The sequence below is a fragment of the Microtus pennsylvanicus genome, chromosome 11 (genome assembly GCF_037038515.1).
Source record: "Microtus pennsylvanicus isolate mMicPen1 chromosome 11, mMicPen1.hap1, whole genome shotgun sequence".
In the NCBI taxonomy this organism is placed as follows: Eukaryota; Metazoa; Chordata; class Mammalia; order Rodentia; family Cricetidae; genus Microtus; species Microtus pennsylvanicus.
The window spans coordinates 7,778,905-7,795,428 of NC_134589.1; the positions used below are offsets into that span (position 1 = coordinate 7,778,905).

Here is a 16,524-nt window from a genome sequence, read left to right on the forward strand (position 1 = left end):
CATCCACCTATCCATCCATCCATTCACCCACCCATCCATCCACCCACCCACCCACGCATCCATCTATCCACCCACTCATCCACCTGTCTGTCCATCCATCCATCCATCCATCCATCCATCCATCCATCCATCCACCTATCCATCCATCCATTCACCCACCCATCCATCCATCCACCCACTCATCCGTCCACCCATCCATCCACCCATCCATCCATCTATCCATCCATCCATCCATCCATCCATCCATCCATCCATCCATCCATCCATCCATTTTTTTCCCCATTAATTTTCAAGACTGTAACACTGGCTGGCCTTGAACTTAAAATTCTCCTGTCTCAGCCCCTCTTACCATCTGTACATGGATTACCAAGCCTGGCCTAATGGTTCACCTTTTAATTAACTAGTTAAAAATTGAGACTCACCACATGGCCCTGGATGGCCTGGAACTTGCTACATAGAGTAGGTTGGCTTCAAACTCACAGCAATCTGCCTGTCTCTGCTTCCTGAGTGCTGGGATTAAAGGTGTGGGTCTCCACGGCTCTGCTGGCTCTCTTTAAGGTCACCTTGACTATTTTTTTTCCTGCAGAGAACTAGCTCATCAAGGTTTGGGGTTCGTAGACCTCTCACTCAGCCTCTGCTGCAAGTATTCAGGTCTGCCCAGCACCTCCTTGTGCAAAAGTAGCCATAGCAATTTGTAAACATCTAGGCATGGCTATAACCCAAAAAAACATTATTTATGCAAAGACAGCGGGCCAGATTTGGCTTATGGGCTACAGTTAGTTGGCCAATCCTGTTAAATTGAATTATCTGGCCTAATTCCAGCATCTTTTTTTTTTTTTCTGGATAGGATCTCACATAGCCCAGAGTGGCCTCAAGCTCACTAGGCAGCCAAGGAAGGATGATCTGGAACTTCAGAACCCTCTGTTTCTGCCTCCTAGTGCTAGCATTACAGATGTGCACTGTCATGCCTGGTTTATGTGATCCGCAGACTGAACCCCGGGCTTTGGGTCCAATCAATTTAGCTCATCCACAGACCCTCTGATATCTTAGATAAAACCAATCAAGATCCGCAAACTGGGGCTCAGCGGTTCAGAGCACTGGCTGCTCTTCCAGAGTTCCTTAGTTCAATTCCCAGCAACCACACGGCACCTCATCTATGATGAGGGCTGATGCCCTCTTCTGGCGCGCAGGCAAGCATGCAGACGGAACATTGTATTATAAAAAAATAAATAAACCTTAAAAAAAAATCCACAAACCATCTGGGTTGTAATCTTCTCTTAGCACCCCGAAAAACTGCTCCCCAGGCTGTACCTGCTCTGTCTCGCACCAGGAGCTGACAATCCTCATTTCCCTCCCCGCAGAAGCAGTTTCTCCTTTGCACTCTGAGTCAGCATCACTCAGGCTTCCCCTCAGGGCTCAGGTTTGGGTCTTTGTTTTCCATCTGTGTCGGTGCACAGTCTATGTGCTGAGCACTCTACAGTACACATCTCTGGGGCGGAGCCTTCCTCCTAAGCCCTGCTTGTAGCTACAGCTTCATAGTCTCTCTTGGCGGCTAGCAAGATGTTCTGAAATGGAAGCCAGATTCCGGGTCTCCCCAGCTCCCTCCTCTTTTTCCTTCCCTGTGACTGAGGTTCCATCTTCCTGATGCTCCCTGGCTGTGGGGCTGTCCATGTTCCCGCTTCTTCCCTCATGCCAGGGTCATCTGTCAGAATCTACCAGCGCCACCCACTTCCCCTTCTTCTTCCAGGGACTAGTGTAGCCTAGGCTGGCTTTGAACTTGCTAAGTAGCAAAGGATGACCTTGAACTTCTGATGCTTCTGCCTCCGCCTCCTGAGTGCTGGGGTTACAGGTGTCACACACAGGTGTTACAGGGGTTATAGGTGTGTATCATCACAGCTGGATATATGGTGGTGGGGATAGAGCCCTGGATGTCACACATGCAAGGTAAGCACTCTGGCAGCTGAGCCCCCCCCCCCCCTGCAGCCTGGATACTGATGTGAACACATCAGGCCCTGTCGATGGGTGCTGAATGCCACAGCACTGATTAGCTCACATCCGGGACACGACAGTTCTATCCCTAACTTCAGACTCATGTATTACTTATATTTTCTGGAAACTGAAGGCATTTGCTGTGTTCTCTATGATACCTGGGCACCCACACATTTCCTGGATCTGTAGTTAAATTCACAACTTCTAAACCTCAATAGTCTAGTGACTGTCACACTGTGGTTGGCTCCCCCAGGCGCCTCTTTTCCCTCCAGAGGCATATGCTATGGGATGCAATATTTTGTCTTCCCAGCTGGCACTCCTGGGCAAAGCCTTGAGGGGGTATCACCCATCTTCAGAGCTTCCTTGGCATGATGCCTCCCTCCCCCTTCTTTTTCCTCCGCCAGCCTGGATGGAAAAGCTTCCTATGCTGGGTTCTGCCTTACATTAGGGCGGCCTGTCTCCACAGGTTGCGTGACAGAGAACAGTGCTTCACCCTGGTGGTCTCTCATTGTCATCTGTGGAATGACAGGCTGGGCCAGGAAAGCCACTGGATCCTGTGGTTTGCATACCCAGTGCTCCTAGGGCCGCTGCATGGGGTGAATTTTCTGAAATACCATCCAAATATCAGGAACTAGTCTCCCCCAGATGTTGGCTAGGGAGGTAAGCTTTGGTCACAGCCGGGGGCTGTGTGCTCTAAGGAATGAGGTTGGTTAGCTCTTTATTTTTCTACACTCTGCCTCCTCCCGGGACCTGGCCGTGTGTTCTCCACACTCTGCCTCCTCCCAGGACCTGGCCATGTGCTCTGCACCCTCCTCCTCCTGGGACCTGCTGTGTTTTCTGCTTCCTGGCAAGGTGGAGTTGGGCACTGGATTCTAACACCTGTTGGTTTGTGACCTCTCCCGACCACATCAGCGGGGCCACAGTTTCCTCATCCATAGAAAATGGACCTTAATGGCCACAAGGTAGCCTGCAGCAGTTTAGAGGGTTCTGCAGATACGAACCCCACCATAATAACACAGCGTCCTGAATCAGAGATGACCTTCAAGCCGATTTTCAAATACTGCCAGAGGTGCTTGGCAAACTGATCATCTAATCAATATTAGGGCCTAAGAATTCGCAGACTTTTTGAATTTTTTTTTGAGACAGAGTCTCATGTAGTCTAGGCTGGCCTCAAACTTGCTATAAAGTTCAGGTTGACCTTGAACTCCAGTCCTTCTGTCTCTACCTCCTGAGTGCTGGGGTTACGAAGACCACATCTGGCTTATGAGGTGCTGTGGTTTGAACCTGGGGCTTTGTGCAGGCGAAGCAAGCCCTCTACTGACCAAGCCACATCCCCAGCCCCTACTCCTCAGAACTCTTAAGTGACTATGGGGCTGGAGGTGGTGGAGTTGTGCACTGTGTGCCTTAGAGCGGAATAAGCCGAGGTGTGGTCTGAGTTCCTTGGACCAAGCTCAGTCCGCCTCAGAATGTAAGTACCTGCTACAACATCACAGTATTTACTTCTGTCAGCTGACACACGGGACTGTGATCAGAAAGGGCTTGGGATATCATCCCAAGGCTTGGGACTCACCCAACCCTTCCCTCACCCCTCTGTCCCTCTGCACCCCGTTCCTCTGCCGCATCACCCGTACCTTGTACCCTTGGATGTCTCCATTCTGGCTGTCCAGTGGGGGTGGCTCCCAGGTCACATCTAGCTGTGTGGCTGTAGCACTGTGAATGGCCACGTTCTGGGGTGCTGCTGTGGGCACTGGGGGGCATGAAGGGTGGTGAGTGAGCTATGGAAGAGGAGGTGCCTAGGGCAGGGTGGGGACCCTGGACGAGTACCCGGGACTCACGGGGGAGGCCGCACTCACCTGCCTCCCCGACAAAGACCTCTTGTGGTGGACTCAAGGGTCCCTCTCCCACGGCGTTGTACACGCTCATCCGGATCTCATAACGCTTGTGTTTGCTCAGATCTATGGGTGAGAGGGGGGATCAGGAACACAGGTCATAGACCCCGTGGGAGGAGTCCTCCATGGAGGCTGGAGCTACTGACGGGGGGAGGAGGAATATCTACCATTCTAGTGCCCTATGTGGCACTGGGGAGGAAACAGGGAAGAGGCAAGCCTTAGATGTTTGGGCTGTACCCTGCCAACAGAATTCATGTTACAAAACAGCTTTCTGTTCTAGGGTCATACAGACCATTGCATCTCCAAGTAAATAGTGTTGAGACCGAAGGGGGCCATATTAACAGTCCTGGCCACCCTGGACCAGAGGGCCAAACTTTTTTCCCACTACGGCTGACACAAACCATTTCAGCCATGTTCCTGCTGTGTCCTACCTGTCCCCATTCACCAGCTCTTTTATTTTCCTATTCTTTCAGGGACCAGGGATGGAATTTGGGATCTTTTGAAGGCTAAGCACAAGCTCTACTAGTGAGTTGTACTCCAAACCCCCATCCCACCCCACCCCACCCCACTGGCTCAGACCTAGAGGGGAAATGCTTATGGAATGTGAATTCTGGGCCAAGAAATCTCATGTATTAGTCAAGCTTCGGGGAGGAGGCCTGGTGAACAGAAGCTGCTGCAAAAAATGGGTTCTGTCGTCCTGGATGGGAGATGTGATCCCTTTCCCTGGTGGCCACTTGGTCCTCCCATACTCTGTCCCTGTCTCCTTCCCACCATCTTTCCCCAGGGTGGCAGTTCTGTCATGGAGTAGGTTCATGCTGAGGAGAAAAGGGCAGTCTAGACCCTGCTGTTGACCTGCTGGCCCCTCAGATGCTGACATCTATACTTTGCTACCCAGCGTTGATAGGGCCCTGCTTCCCAAGCTCGTAAGATGTACGTGCCATGGGTGGTCCTAGTATTCAAGATGAGTGGGTGTCAGCTTGACACAGTCACCTGAGAAGAGGGAACCTCATCTGCGAGAATGCCTGAATCAGATTGGCCTGTAGGGAAGTCTGTGAGGGCATCTTCCTGATTAATGATTGGTGTGGGAGGAGCCAGCTCACTGTGGGTGGGGCCACCCTTGGGTGGTATAAGAAAGCCATGGGGGAGCAAGCCAGGAAGCAACGTTCCTTCATTTCAGTTCCTGACTTGAGTTCCTGCTTGTTTTCCCTTAGCAATGGAGTATGATTGGGATGTGTAAGCCAAACAAACCCTTTCCTCCTCAAGGCGCTTTTTCTTAGTCTTTTTTTTTTTAAAGATGTATTTATTTTATGTCAGTGCTCTATCTGCATGTACACCTTTATGCCAGAAGAGGGCATCAGATCTCACTATAGATGGTTGTGAGCCACCATGTGGGTGCTGGGAATTGAACTCAGGTCCTCTAGAAGAGCAGACAGTGCTCTTAACCACTGAGCCATCTCTTCAGTCTCTTGTCCTATTCTTTATTACAACAACAGAAGGTAAACTAGGGAAGTGGGTACCTGCTTGGTCTGGCTTCAGGTGTTCTTGAGGACCCCTCCCCAGCCCATCCCAGGAGGCCTGGGCCATGAAGAACCACCATGCAAGGGGACTTACTGTCCAGCTCGTACTGCGTGAGGCTGGGCCGGGTCAGGTTCCGCATGGAGTACAAGGCTAGGGGGCAGGAGGTGAGAGCCAGGGAGACAGCAGACAGAGGTTAGTGTCCACAGGCATCCCACCCACTGGGAACCAACTAGGCCTGGGAAGTACGACAAAGTTGGCAATGGAGTAGGCAGGGGCACGCTTCCAGTTCCTGGTGCTGAGGCAGGGGCCCAGATGGGAATCGGGGAGAGGGTAGGTCCTGAAACATTGCTGCCCCTCCCTTGGTGTACAATGACTATGGGGGAACCCCTCAGAGCCTACCAACACTGGGGACAGTTCCTGGGGGAACCCTCCCATCCCATTGACTCCCTGGTTTCACTTTGGAGCTCTCGGCAAACCATGGTGAAATATTGGCATTGTCAATTTTCTCATATGAACCAGAAACAATTTTATTGTCAGGAAATATGAGTGAATTAGATGCAGGCCATATAAAACCACAGCCATAGGCAGACATCAGCCAAAATAAATAAATAAAGATGGGGAAATAACATGAGCTGTTGGATTGGGTATTTCCGTGGGTTTCTTTTAATATCCTCTCACTCCGTGTTCCATCATTTTGTTGTCTGTGAACATTCCCCGGAAGCTAAGACTCCACAAGCTTAGGAGACACGGGACACAGCGCCACAGACCACAGGGACCCAGGCTGTCTCCTCTCCCCTTCCTTCTTTTCTTTTGGTGACCAGTGGTGCTCCTCCTCCTCCTCAACATGCCCTCCTCTTTCCTGCTTGCCTCCTCTCCTCTCCTTGAACAGAGATGGAGCCCTGTGGAATCTACATCCATGGTACACCTAGCCTGTCTCCTTCACTTGGCCTCATGCGCTGTGTTAACATAAAAGCTTCCTTGCCTGTTTCCTCCACCCCTTCCACAGCCAGGCCATCACCTCCACGCCACCGGTGTGTCCTACAAACCCAGCATCCACTCACACCCTCCTCTTACTCATGACTTTCCCATCATCCTCTCTCCCTGGGATTCCCACCTGAGCATGCCCCCCCCTTCTATCTTCTATGCTTGAAGGCTAGCTTCTTTGGCCCTAGGGCTGGGGACTAGGAGGGGGTCTTGACTGTTGTCCTTGGCGGGAGTCTAGCTGTTGAGCCTGATGGTCCTTCTAAGCTGGTGGCTCCTCCCACACACATTTGCCTGCCTAAGCTGGAATCATCTTCCCATGTTGAGAGTCCTTTGGAACTCTTCTGGAACTTTCTCCCACACTCTCATGCCCATGGCCTTTGCCATCTCTTTCGGGGTTTATGGACTGAATGCGTGACTCTTCATCCATCAGACTGATCCAAGAGGCCAGAGACCCTATCTGCTTAACCACTGGTGTGTGCTCAGAGTATCTTGGAGTATGCAGAAGGTGCTCAACAGTGCTCAGCAAGTGAGTGACTGGGGTTGGGAAAGGAACACGAAGGGGAGGGAGGAAAGGGGGAGGGCTGCAGGTTAGCAGACTCAAGGAATCTGGGAGCTTCAGAGCAGGGAGGAGAGCATGACGACCCCACCCTCCCCAGGATCCTGTGATGGCTACTTACAGGTGAGCTCAGCCCACTTGGCCCCTGGGTTGTGGATGCCTCGAAGAGTGAAGCCCCTCAGCCCGTCATAGAGCAGCTCCCGGTACCGGATTCGAAAGCCCAGGAGAATGCCATTGATCTTGTCCTCAGCTGGAGGCTACAGGGACGAGGGTCAAGCATGGGGAGGGCCCTTGCCTACTGCTCACCTCACTTCTCCCTCTCTTCCTACCCCGCCTCCCGCCACCACACAGCGGGGACTCTATCTCAACCCAAAAAAGAAATTGGAATGGCTTGGGACATTTCTGAAGAAGTTGTCACAGTCTCTTGGAGGTGGGGAGGAGCAGGAATCACCATGCAACCCCCTCCCTTTAGCAGAGCAGGAAATATACTCAGAGACATTAGGTACTGAGCCATGGTCACACAGCAGCAATAAGACCTCAATACACCTCTGCAGCCACCACCCATTGCCTGTCCAGGAACTCCGTGACTCACTTCTGGCCTCCCCAGGGCTGATGACTATTCAGCCAGCACTTCCTGGCATTTCCCGTGAGCTGAGCCCTCTGCCTGTACTACAGCATGCGTGGGGATGTGCATGCCCGTGTCCACGGACCCTCTTTCCTCTTTCTGTTCCTGTCCTTGGCTGAGCTGGAGAACAGGCGTTTTGCCAAGTGGAAACTATGCTCTTTATGATACATCTTCTAAGAAATCTGTTGAAATGGTTCAGCCTTTTTATTACCTTCTTAATTGCTTCCCTGGCTGCCATAGGCATCGCCCGGCCCTTTTGTCAGGGTTTCCTATCTACTCCAGCCTCCTCTGGCTCATGTATGGCTGCCAAGTCATTTCCTCTTAGTGGGTGTCCCCTCTGGGATTCCCTGGCTTCAGTTGCACAAGGATTGCTGCTGGGGCCACTTCCTCAGATCCCAAGAAGTAGGGACAGGAGCTGGCCTTTTGTGGGGAGGGCTTCTGTGGGTGACCCGCTGAGCCCAAGACTAGACTTCAGAGAGCGCATGGGCAGACTGATTGATAAGGTTGCCTTTGACCCTGATAGAATCAACAGTAACCACCAAAGAGCAGACAGCTGGGAGAGACTCTACCCAGACAAGGGGACACCACTCATGATGAGGGTCACAGGTCTCTCCCTGTTAGGAAACCTGTCACTGATCACTGTGGCTGGACTTTGCGGGGCCCTGGGCTCCTCACAGCCTTCAGGTGCTTTCCTATACACAGATTCCACAGATCATGAAACTAACCCTGTCACTTGAGCTGTGTGACTTGAGGTCACAGAACGCGCCTCCTGAGTCTGTGCTCGTCTGCCTGACGTGTGTATCCAGAGGCGGAGGGTGTGCATGTGTGGACACTCGTGTATCTAGTGCTCTGTGATGTGAACATGCCTACACCTCTCATGCCTTCCTCTGGGCTCTGGGGGTGCAGAGCAGAGCAAAGGCAGCTCCGGTCGGGGCTGGTGGAGTTTTTAGTCTCAGGCAAGAGCGTATTCGAGTTCTTGGAAATGAACCCACCCTGTCCACCTAGCCGTACCTGCCATCGGATTAGCACAGAGGTGGTGGTGTGGGGTGTCACCGATAGGATGGTGGGTGCCTCATCGGGGGCTGTGGAGAGAGGCAGAGGAGTGAACTCTGGGGACCAAGAGTGTCAGCGCCACCCAGGAACACAAGGACCAAATTCTGTCAACACTGGATGGCTGGCTAGGTGCTGTGTAAGTTACCCTGGACACCCACTACCCCTATTTCTTCAGAGCAAACAGCCGGGGTGAACTGGGGGCTTGACTTTAGCCAAAGCCAGGGCCTTGGAGTCCCTCAAAGCCATAGTACTTAGGATGCTGTTAAGTGTAGGGTTGGGCATCACTCAAATTCCACGCGGGGGTTGGGATCCTGCGCCCTGGAAAAAAATCCCTTTGGTCCCAGACCTCTAGGCATTGTGGCCTGGAGGCAGACAGGCCTAGCAGGTCTAGTGAGCCCTCTCTCACCCCCAGAGGCCCCTCCCATGGGAGAACACTTCATGCCCAGGAAGTGACCAGGGTCAAGAGCAAGAGCTCTAAGCAGGGAGGTGGCACTGACCGGCCTGCAGGGTGGTCAGCGACTCTGACTCCTCACTGAACTCGCTGTCCCCGATGTCGTTGGTTGCTTTCACTCGGAACTTGTAGGATGTGAAGGGCTTGAGTCTGTAGAGGGAATCGGGGGCCAAGGACCAAGGTGTCAACCATGATTTGAGCATGAACGATCTCCCACAGGCTCACGTGTTAAAGACTTGTTTCCGAATTGGTGTGACTGCTTTGAGAAGTGGGGCCTTGGTAGAGAAAGCGCATCACTGGGGACAGAGCATAAGAGGGTACACCTTATGTCCTCCCTCTAGGTCTCTTTCCTGGCCACCATGAACCTCTGTCACACACTCCAAAGTAACAGACTAGCTGGCTTCCGCTGAAACCTCTAAGGCTGTGTTCCCAAAAAATCCTTCCCCCTTAAGCTGCTTCCTCCTGGAGATTGTCGTAGTGACAAGTCTGACTGACATAGTGTCCCTCAAGACCTGGTCCCACACACCTCCACTGTGGGGTCTCATCTATCCTGCCGGAAGAGGGGAACCAGGGGAGAAAGGAAGGTGTGAATGCTGACCCGCCCCACAGATGGAAACATGAAGGCTGGGGAAGGAGTCACATTGGGACAGGCTCAAAGAGACGCTGAGTGCCCAGGCCAGGTCCCACACCATCCCTGCTTAGCCTGAAAGATAAGCTACACATCTCCAGGTTTATGTTTACCCATGTTTGGTGGCCATGAAAACATTCATGCCAGACAGTGGTGGTCTTTAATGCCAGCACTCAGGAAGCAGAGGCAGGCAGATGTCTGTGTTTGAGGCCAGCCTGGTTTACAAAGTGAGTTCCAGGACAGCCAGGGCTACACAGAGAAACCCTGTCTTGGAAAAACCAAACCCAAAACCATTCCCACTTCTCTCTCCACACAACTGAATGTATGGTCCCCCCGCAAGCTACACTGCCTTTCCTAAAATTAGAATTTTTTTTTTGAGGTGGCGAGTGGAGTTCCCCAGAGACAAGACGAATTGTCTCTCTAAGTCTCATTTTCTTCCCGATAAATGTCTTTCTTCTTGATTTACAGGGCTGGGGGAGAGGGAGGAAAGCCTCGCTCAAGTTCCAGGTCACGTTGACTGGAATATGAAAAAATACAACCACCAGGGATTAGATTAGATTGAGGCCAGCATTTTAGAGAGGAACTTCATACCCCTATTAGAGATAGGAGGAGGATGCGGGCAGCCAGGAGAATCACTAATGAAGGATCGCAAGCGCTTCGCTAAGGGAGCCCAGCAGGCTCCACAGATAATTAAGAGGTAGTTTTAATGGGCTTCCCAAGGAGGGGGAGAGAGCTGGGAAGGGGTGAGTGTGCCTAGTGGGGTGAGCTGAGGAAGACTTGGGTGACCAGCTGAAGGTGCTCTCAGAAACCACCCCCTCCCTCCTGCAAGGATCACTGGAGGTCTCCGGGAGAGAAGGGAACAGAGAGGTGGGTGCGAACCCCGCCTTACCTGTCCACAGTGAAGGCAGAGGCATTGTGGCTCACAGATGCCGAGTGCAGGGCCCACCGCCCGCTGGGCAGTTCACGCGTCTGGATGGTGTAGTAGCGGACTGGGGAGAGCCCATCGCTGCCAGGCTCCCAGGACAGCAGAACGCTGCGAGCCTTCACGTCTTCCTGCTGCACCACGGGCTTGCTAGGGGGCTGCGGGCGGTCTGGGAGGCAGGGCAGGGGAGGACACAGGTGAGAAGGGATGGCCTGAGTAGGGGTGGTAGTGGAGCGGTTGCTCCTTCTCAAGGGCAGGGAGGTGTCATGAACTGGACACAGACGCCTCCTCTCTAGCTCACTTCCACATTTGTGAGTCTTGTACGGTTTCTGCCAGCAGTCCACACACGAGTCTTCAGGCGAGACCTGCCCTCAGCCCCCAGAGCCCTGGGTGCCTGGGGAGTCGCGCCTCTCGTGACAGCTTCTGACGGAGGAGTTGACACATTTGCTTCTGCTACTGACAGAGATGGGACCTGCCTTGTGCCTGACTGAGTGGGAGTGAACCATGCTTCTCTGTGGGAATTCATTACCGTCATCCCCCTGTTCCATTCTCTATACAGCCCATTCTCTGTCGGATGTCATCATGTGTCCTCACTGCTTATCCCAGTCACCCACTAGGAGGGGCGCTAACTCTGGGTGGGCTACACAGCCCCGCTTCAACTCCCCAGGCCTCCCCAGCCCTGTGGGCAGTCACCTCTCTTCTCTGTGGTCACCACCAAAGCTTCAGCAGCCTCTCCCCAGCCTTTCCGGGTCTGGGCTGTGATGCGGAACAGGTAGACAGACTCTGGCTTGAGGCCGGTGGCCATGTACTGGCGGGCACTGGGTGCCAGGACCTCCACGGTGGCAGTGTTGGCTGTAGTGGCATTGAGCCGGTGTGTGATCTGGTAGGCTGTAGGGAAGAAAGGCAAAGGGCAATGAGGGACAGCAGAGTAAGCAGCCCCAGTGCCCCGTGAGAGAACCTAGCCCTACATGGGCACAGCAGCACATGCAGTCAGACCTCCCTGGCTTTGCTTTGGCTGTGTGACAGTCTTCTCGTCACCCTTACACCTTCAGCTATGGTGGAGGAATGCGTGCTTTGGTGGGCTAAGGAGTTCAGTGCACAGCTTCTTAGACCCCTGTATTAGTCCATATGGAGATGAGAGAGGCCCAGTCACCTGGCTTTGGAGCAACAGCCCAAGGTTTTCTAGATAAAGAAGTTGATATCCTTCATCGTTTTGTCTTCTCAGGTGTGCCATTCCTCCAAGACTACTGTCACACAAGCCCAAGAGAGAGGTGCAGGTAGACCAAGTCACCTTTGGGGTGTATATTCATGAGTTTATTTAATTAAAAATTTAAAAGAATTTATTTTACTTGTATGAATGTTCTTGCCTATCTGCATATATGTATACCATATATGTGCCTGGTACCCATGGAGGTCAGAAGGCATCAGATCCCCTGAAACTAGAGGTAGAGATGGTTGTGAGCCCTGAGGACCAAACCTAGGTCCTCTGCAAGAGCAGCTGGTGCTTTTAAACACTGACTCCTCTCTCCAGGCCCAGCTTATTTCATTTAAAAAACATTATTATTATATTTATTTATTTTTTTTCCTCTTTTTTTTTTGAGACAGGGTTTCTCTGTAGCTTTTTGGTTCCTGTTCAGGAACTAGCTCTTGTAGACCAGGCTGGCCTCGAACTCACAGAGATCCGCCTGCCTCTGCCTCCTGAGTGCTGGGATTAAAGGCGTGCGCCACCACTGCCCGGCTTATTATTATTATTATTATGTCAAGGTCTACTTGCTAGGCTGTTTAGGCTGGCCTAGAACTCCTCAAGCCTTTGTGTGTGTGTGTGTGTGTGTGTGTGTGTGTATGTTGAGGGAATCTAGCTTGACCAAAGTTTACTGGATGGAAAGCTGGAAGAAGACCGGCAGAGGCACTGGGAAGGATAAAGACGATGCGTAGTTCTTAGGAGAGCTGAACCTTGACCTTGCTCTCCCGCAGATACTGTGACAAGGTCAAAGTTCCAGCAGGGGAAACAAGACTGCTGGCCAGCATTCCTCGACAGCGCTTCACCTAGGAGGCAGGCCGCTGGGAGTCCCTGCGAGCGACTGTCTTGACGACATTAGCTGATTTGGGAAGACCTAGCCTGATGGTAGACATGACCATCCTGTGGGTGGGGGAGGGCCGGCGGTGTCCGAGCACGCACTGGTTTTATTGCTCTGCTCTTGACAGATGTCACTAGCGTCTTGAGTTTCTCCTGCTGTGACGTCCCTGCCAATGAGGGGCTCTATCCTGGAACTGGGAGTCAGATAAATCCTCTCTCTCGTCAGTTGCCTTTGCTAGGGCATTTTATTACAACAGGAAAAGAAATGGGGATGAAAGCCAAGATATGATCATCACCATCATCATCACCATTATTACTTCCACTGGCATTATTACCATTACCACCTAACCATCCACCATCATCACCATGATCCCTACCACCATCATTATCATCACCATCATCCTCATCACCATCACCCTCACCACCCTGGTCCCCACCACAAGAGAGTCCTGCGCTGCGCACCTAGCTGGGCTAGAACTTGCTATATTGACCAATCTGGTCTCAAAGTTGCAGTGCAACCCCTGCCTTTCCCTCTTTCGAGCTGGCGTTACACAATGGGCATCATCACTTTTGGGTCTTCAGACTTCATTAATATTCTTTTTTTTGAGACGATGTGCTGGTTTGAGTGAGAAATGTCTCCCGTAAGCTCAGGTATTTGGGCACTCGACCCTCAGGTGGTGACACTAGGGATGTTTGGGAGGCGAGGCCTTGCTGGAGGAAGTACATCACCTAGGGGTAGACTTCGAGGTTACATAGACTCGCTCTACTTCTAGCTCGCTCGCTCTGATTTGTGATTTCTGTTATAGATGTGATCTCTCCGCTTCCTGCTTTTGGCTGTCACTATGCCTGCCATTCACTGCTCTGCCCCCCCCCCCCCCCCGCAGGATGGACTCTTTCTCCCTCTGGAACCATACGCCTAAATAAACTCGGCTTTGGGTCACGCCGTTCTGTAACTAATAACAGGGCCTCGTGTAGCCCAGGCTGGCCTCAAGTTTGCTGGCATCTGCCTCTGCCTCTCAAGTGCTGTGGTTACAGGTGTGACCACCACAACTGGATTGTGAGATCCTATGCCTCAGGGGCCGAGGACACCTCTCGGGTCTATCCTGTCTCTGTTTCCTTTACCAATCATGCCACTCCCTCTTTCCTTCCTAGGGAGGGCACAGGAAAGGGTGCAGACTTACCCAGGATGATCCCATTGGGGGCCGCGGGGGGCTGCCAGATGAGCCGCACGGACGTGGTTCTCACCTCCGGAAACAGGATGCCCATGGGTGGGCCTGGGACTGGAAGAGGCAGAAGGGAGAAGGTGAGGCTGCTGCTCCATTCCAAACCCAGTCCAGTCCAGGACCAGCTGGGCACTGAGGGAGGGCAATCCCTTGGCTCAGTGGGTTTGTGTATAGTATATATCTCTGAGCAAAGGATCACAAAACAGTGTCTATCCTCAGGCTAATTTTACAGGCTAGAAGGTTAGGTGAGGTGTGTGTACTCCTCAAATAGGCTTTGGTGATTTGGCGAGGAACCCAAGGCTCTGACTTCCTTGGGTTCTACATGTCCATGCATGGGCTCTTGGAGTGGGTGTGGCGTTCTTGGTTTTCTAAGTTGTATTTGTTTTTAAATCTGTGCTGGAATGATCACGGGGCCTCAGTCAGGGCATCACCCATTCACCCAGGGCCTTGCAGACCTCAGCCTGGTATGTGCTGTGGAAGGCCTGACTGAGGCATCTTCCACCTCCTGAGGTAGCTGTGGCAGATAGGAAAGTGCTCATCTCGAGCCTGTAGGAATCCTCTCTCCATACCTGGCTCTGGGAGCCTGGCATTTAAAAGTTCAGGGGGGCCCAAGGGTACTCCCAGACTCTGAGTGGGCTTGTGTGGGCTTGTTCTCCAGATCTAGCTCCTGTGTGCCCTGGGGATAGTCAAGGGAACGTTGTTTGGGGGTTGTGGCTGGAGCGTGAGGGTGAAATAAGGACAGTGAGAAGGACCTAGTGACGGAGGAGGGGGACCTCTTCCTGTGACACTCCGTTCCAGCCCAGAATGTCAAGGAGATGAGATGTGTAAACTCAGACTTGGCCTTCTAGGTCATTATGTGGGTCTATTTGTCAAGGCAGGAGGATAGAACATATTTAATTTAACAGCTCATTAGCTTGATTTATAGTTAGAATACACAGACATACGGTGCTGGGGCTTCCTTCCACACTTGTCTGGGCCTCGCAAATGTTTGTGGTGGGCAGGCCGTTTGACTGCGTGCAGGAGAATGGAGGGATAGAGGCCTGTGTCAGCCTGAGGCTGGGGAATTCTGCAGAATGCGGAGCGTTGCTGGTCTCAGTCTTTTGCAAAGAGGAAGGAGGCTCATGCCTGGAATTAAGACTTTTTCTCTCATAGACTTTGCTCAAGGCAAGTAGATCTGCCTCGGGTAAAACAAAATAAAAACCAACACCAAATTTTTGTTCAAGCTACTTGCCCTACAGAAGGACCATGAGATATCCGATGGTCTTTCCCTCATTTTCCCCTACGGGCTAGGAATAGCATCCTCTTGCAGTGGGTATGGAAAATGCCCTGTTTTCCATAGGAGGAGTCTGAGACTGGGGATCCCGGTGGTGCAGGGTATGAGGAGGGGTGGACCCTTGGGGTTCACTGGGATGGAAATTTACCGTCATCTAGTGTCCGCTCCAGGATGGGAGGGTGGCTAGGGCTGCCGTCACCGATGCGTGTGAAGGCCAGAACCTGAACCTCGTAGAGCACATACTTGCCCAGGCCTGTGAGCTGAGCACTGCGAGACGAGTTGCCTTCTACCAGCCAGAACCGGGGCTGGGAGTCCGAGTCCTTCTCCTTGTACCTCACCTGCCATCACCAACACAGATGAGGGTCTTAGCACTGGTCTGGTCCTGCCAGTCTCTGTCTGGATTCTTTTCCTGGAGTGGACCGGGGATGGGGCAGGCACACTGGGCTCCTTTGAGGGGCTTGACCCCAAAGGATCAGTTGCAAAACTGCTATTGTTTTTGGAAGGTTTAAGACACAAGGAAAGACTCAGCTGTACAGCTAGAAGTCCCTGCAGGCCCACAAGGGAGTAGGGACAGAGATGTGATATTATCCCATGATTCTTTCCTTTCAGGCCAGGGCTAGGCCACATGATTACATGGCCACATAGCCCAGAACAATTTGGAAAGGAATTTTAGAAGATCATAGAAACTGGACTGGGTTCTTACGGCTGAAAATAAGATTTGGGGCCCCCAGCTCAGCCTTCTGGAAGAAGGGAACAGTTTGAAGGACCCTGTCACTCACTGGATGTCTCTTTATCCTTAAAGGAGGGTTATCCCTGGTTGCTATGGTGACTGCTGGATGGGAAGCTAGACAGATACCCCATGCCTTCTCTGTGAGGCAGAGATCCAGAGGAAAGAAGACAAGGACAGGATATCTTGGATGGGGGACCTGGGGAAGATGGTGTAATAAGCCCCCTTGACCCCAAGATCTACCTTGTAGCCCAGGACAAGGCCGTTGCGATCTGCCTCCGGGATCTCGCTCCAGCGAACCAGCATGCTGCTAGAGGTGGTGGCCAGTGCTGACACGTTGGTGGGGCCAGAGGATGGGACTGTGGGAGCGGGGGGTGAAGAGGAGGAATAAGGTCTCAAGGATAGCCTTACAGTGGTGGAAAGTAGAGCAAGATGTGGGGCCACCCCAGGAGCCAGCTCCATGTCACCAGCTCCGTGACAGAAAAGACAGCACATGTGGACCACAGCTGCAAAGGACCCTACGATGGTTTGGGGATGCTGCAGATGCAGTTTCTGGGGTCAGCTTTTCCCCTCCTTTTTCTTTTCTGGGGATCTGATGTGTGAGACAGG

General features: G+C 52.4%; 1 protein-coding gene across 1 annotated transcript in view; it reads right to left on the reverse strand.

The window, feature by feature from the left end:
• Nucleotides 1-16,524, reverse strand: part of Sdk2 (sidekick cell adhesion molecule 2) — a 280,717-nt gene that overhangs the window by 36,870 nt on the left and 227,323 nt on the right. Inside the window, exons 26-36 of the mRNA XM_075990014.1 lie at nucleotides 16,159-16,274; nucleotides 15,337-15,526; nucleotides 13,874-13,972; nucleotides 11,309-11,503; nucleotides 10,583-10,784; nucleotides 9,112-9,215; nucleotides 8,573-8,643; nucleotides 7,058-7,193; nucleotides 5,490-5,546; nucleotides 3,843-3,944; nucleotides 3,621-3,736 (exon numbers count right to left, since the gene is read on the reverse strand). Of these exons, the coding sequence (XP_075846129.1) occupies nucleotides 3,621-3,736; nucleotides 3,843-3,944; nucleotides 5,490-5,546; nucleotides 7,058-7,193; nucleotides 8,573-8,643; nucleotides 9,112-9,215; nucleotides 10,583-10,784; nucleotides 11,309-11,503; nucleotides 13,874-13,972; nucleotides 15,337-15,526; nucleotides 16,159-16,274 (1,388 nt within the window). The remainder of the gene's footprint in view (nucleotides 1-3,620; nucleotides 3,737-3,842; nucleotides 3,945-5,489; nucleotides 5,547-7,057; nucleotides 7,194-8,572; nucleotides 8,644-9,111; nucleotides 9,216-10,582; nucleotides 10,785-11,308; nucleotides 11,504-13,873; nucleotides 13,973-15,336; nucleotides 15,527-16,158; nucleotides 16,275-16,524) is intronic.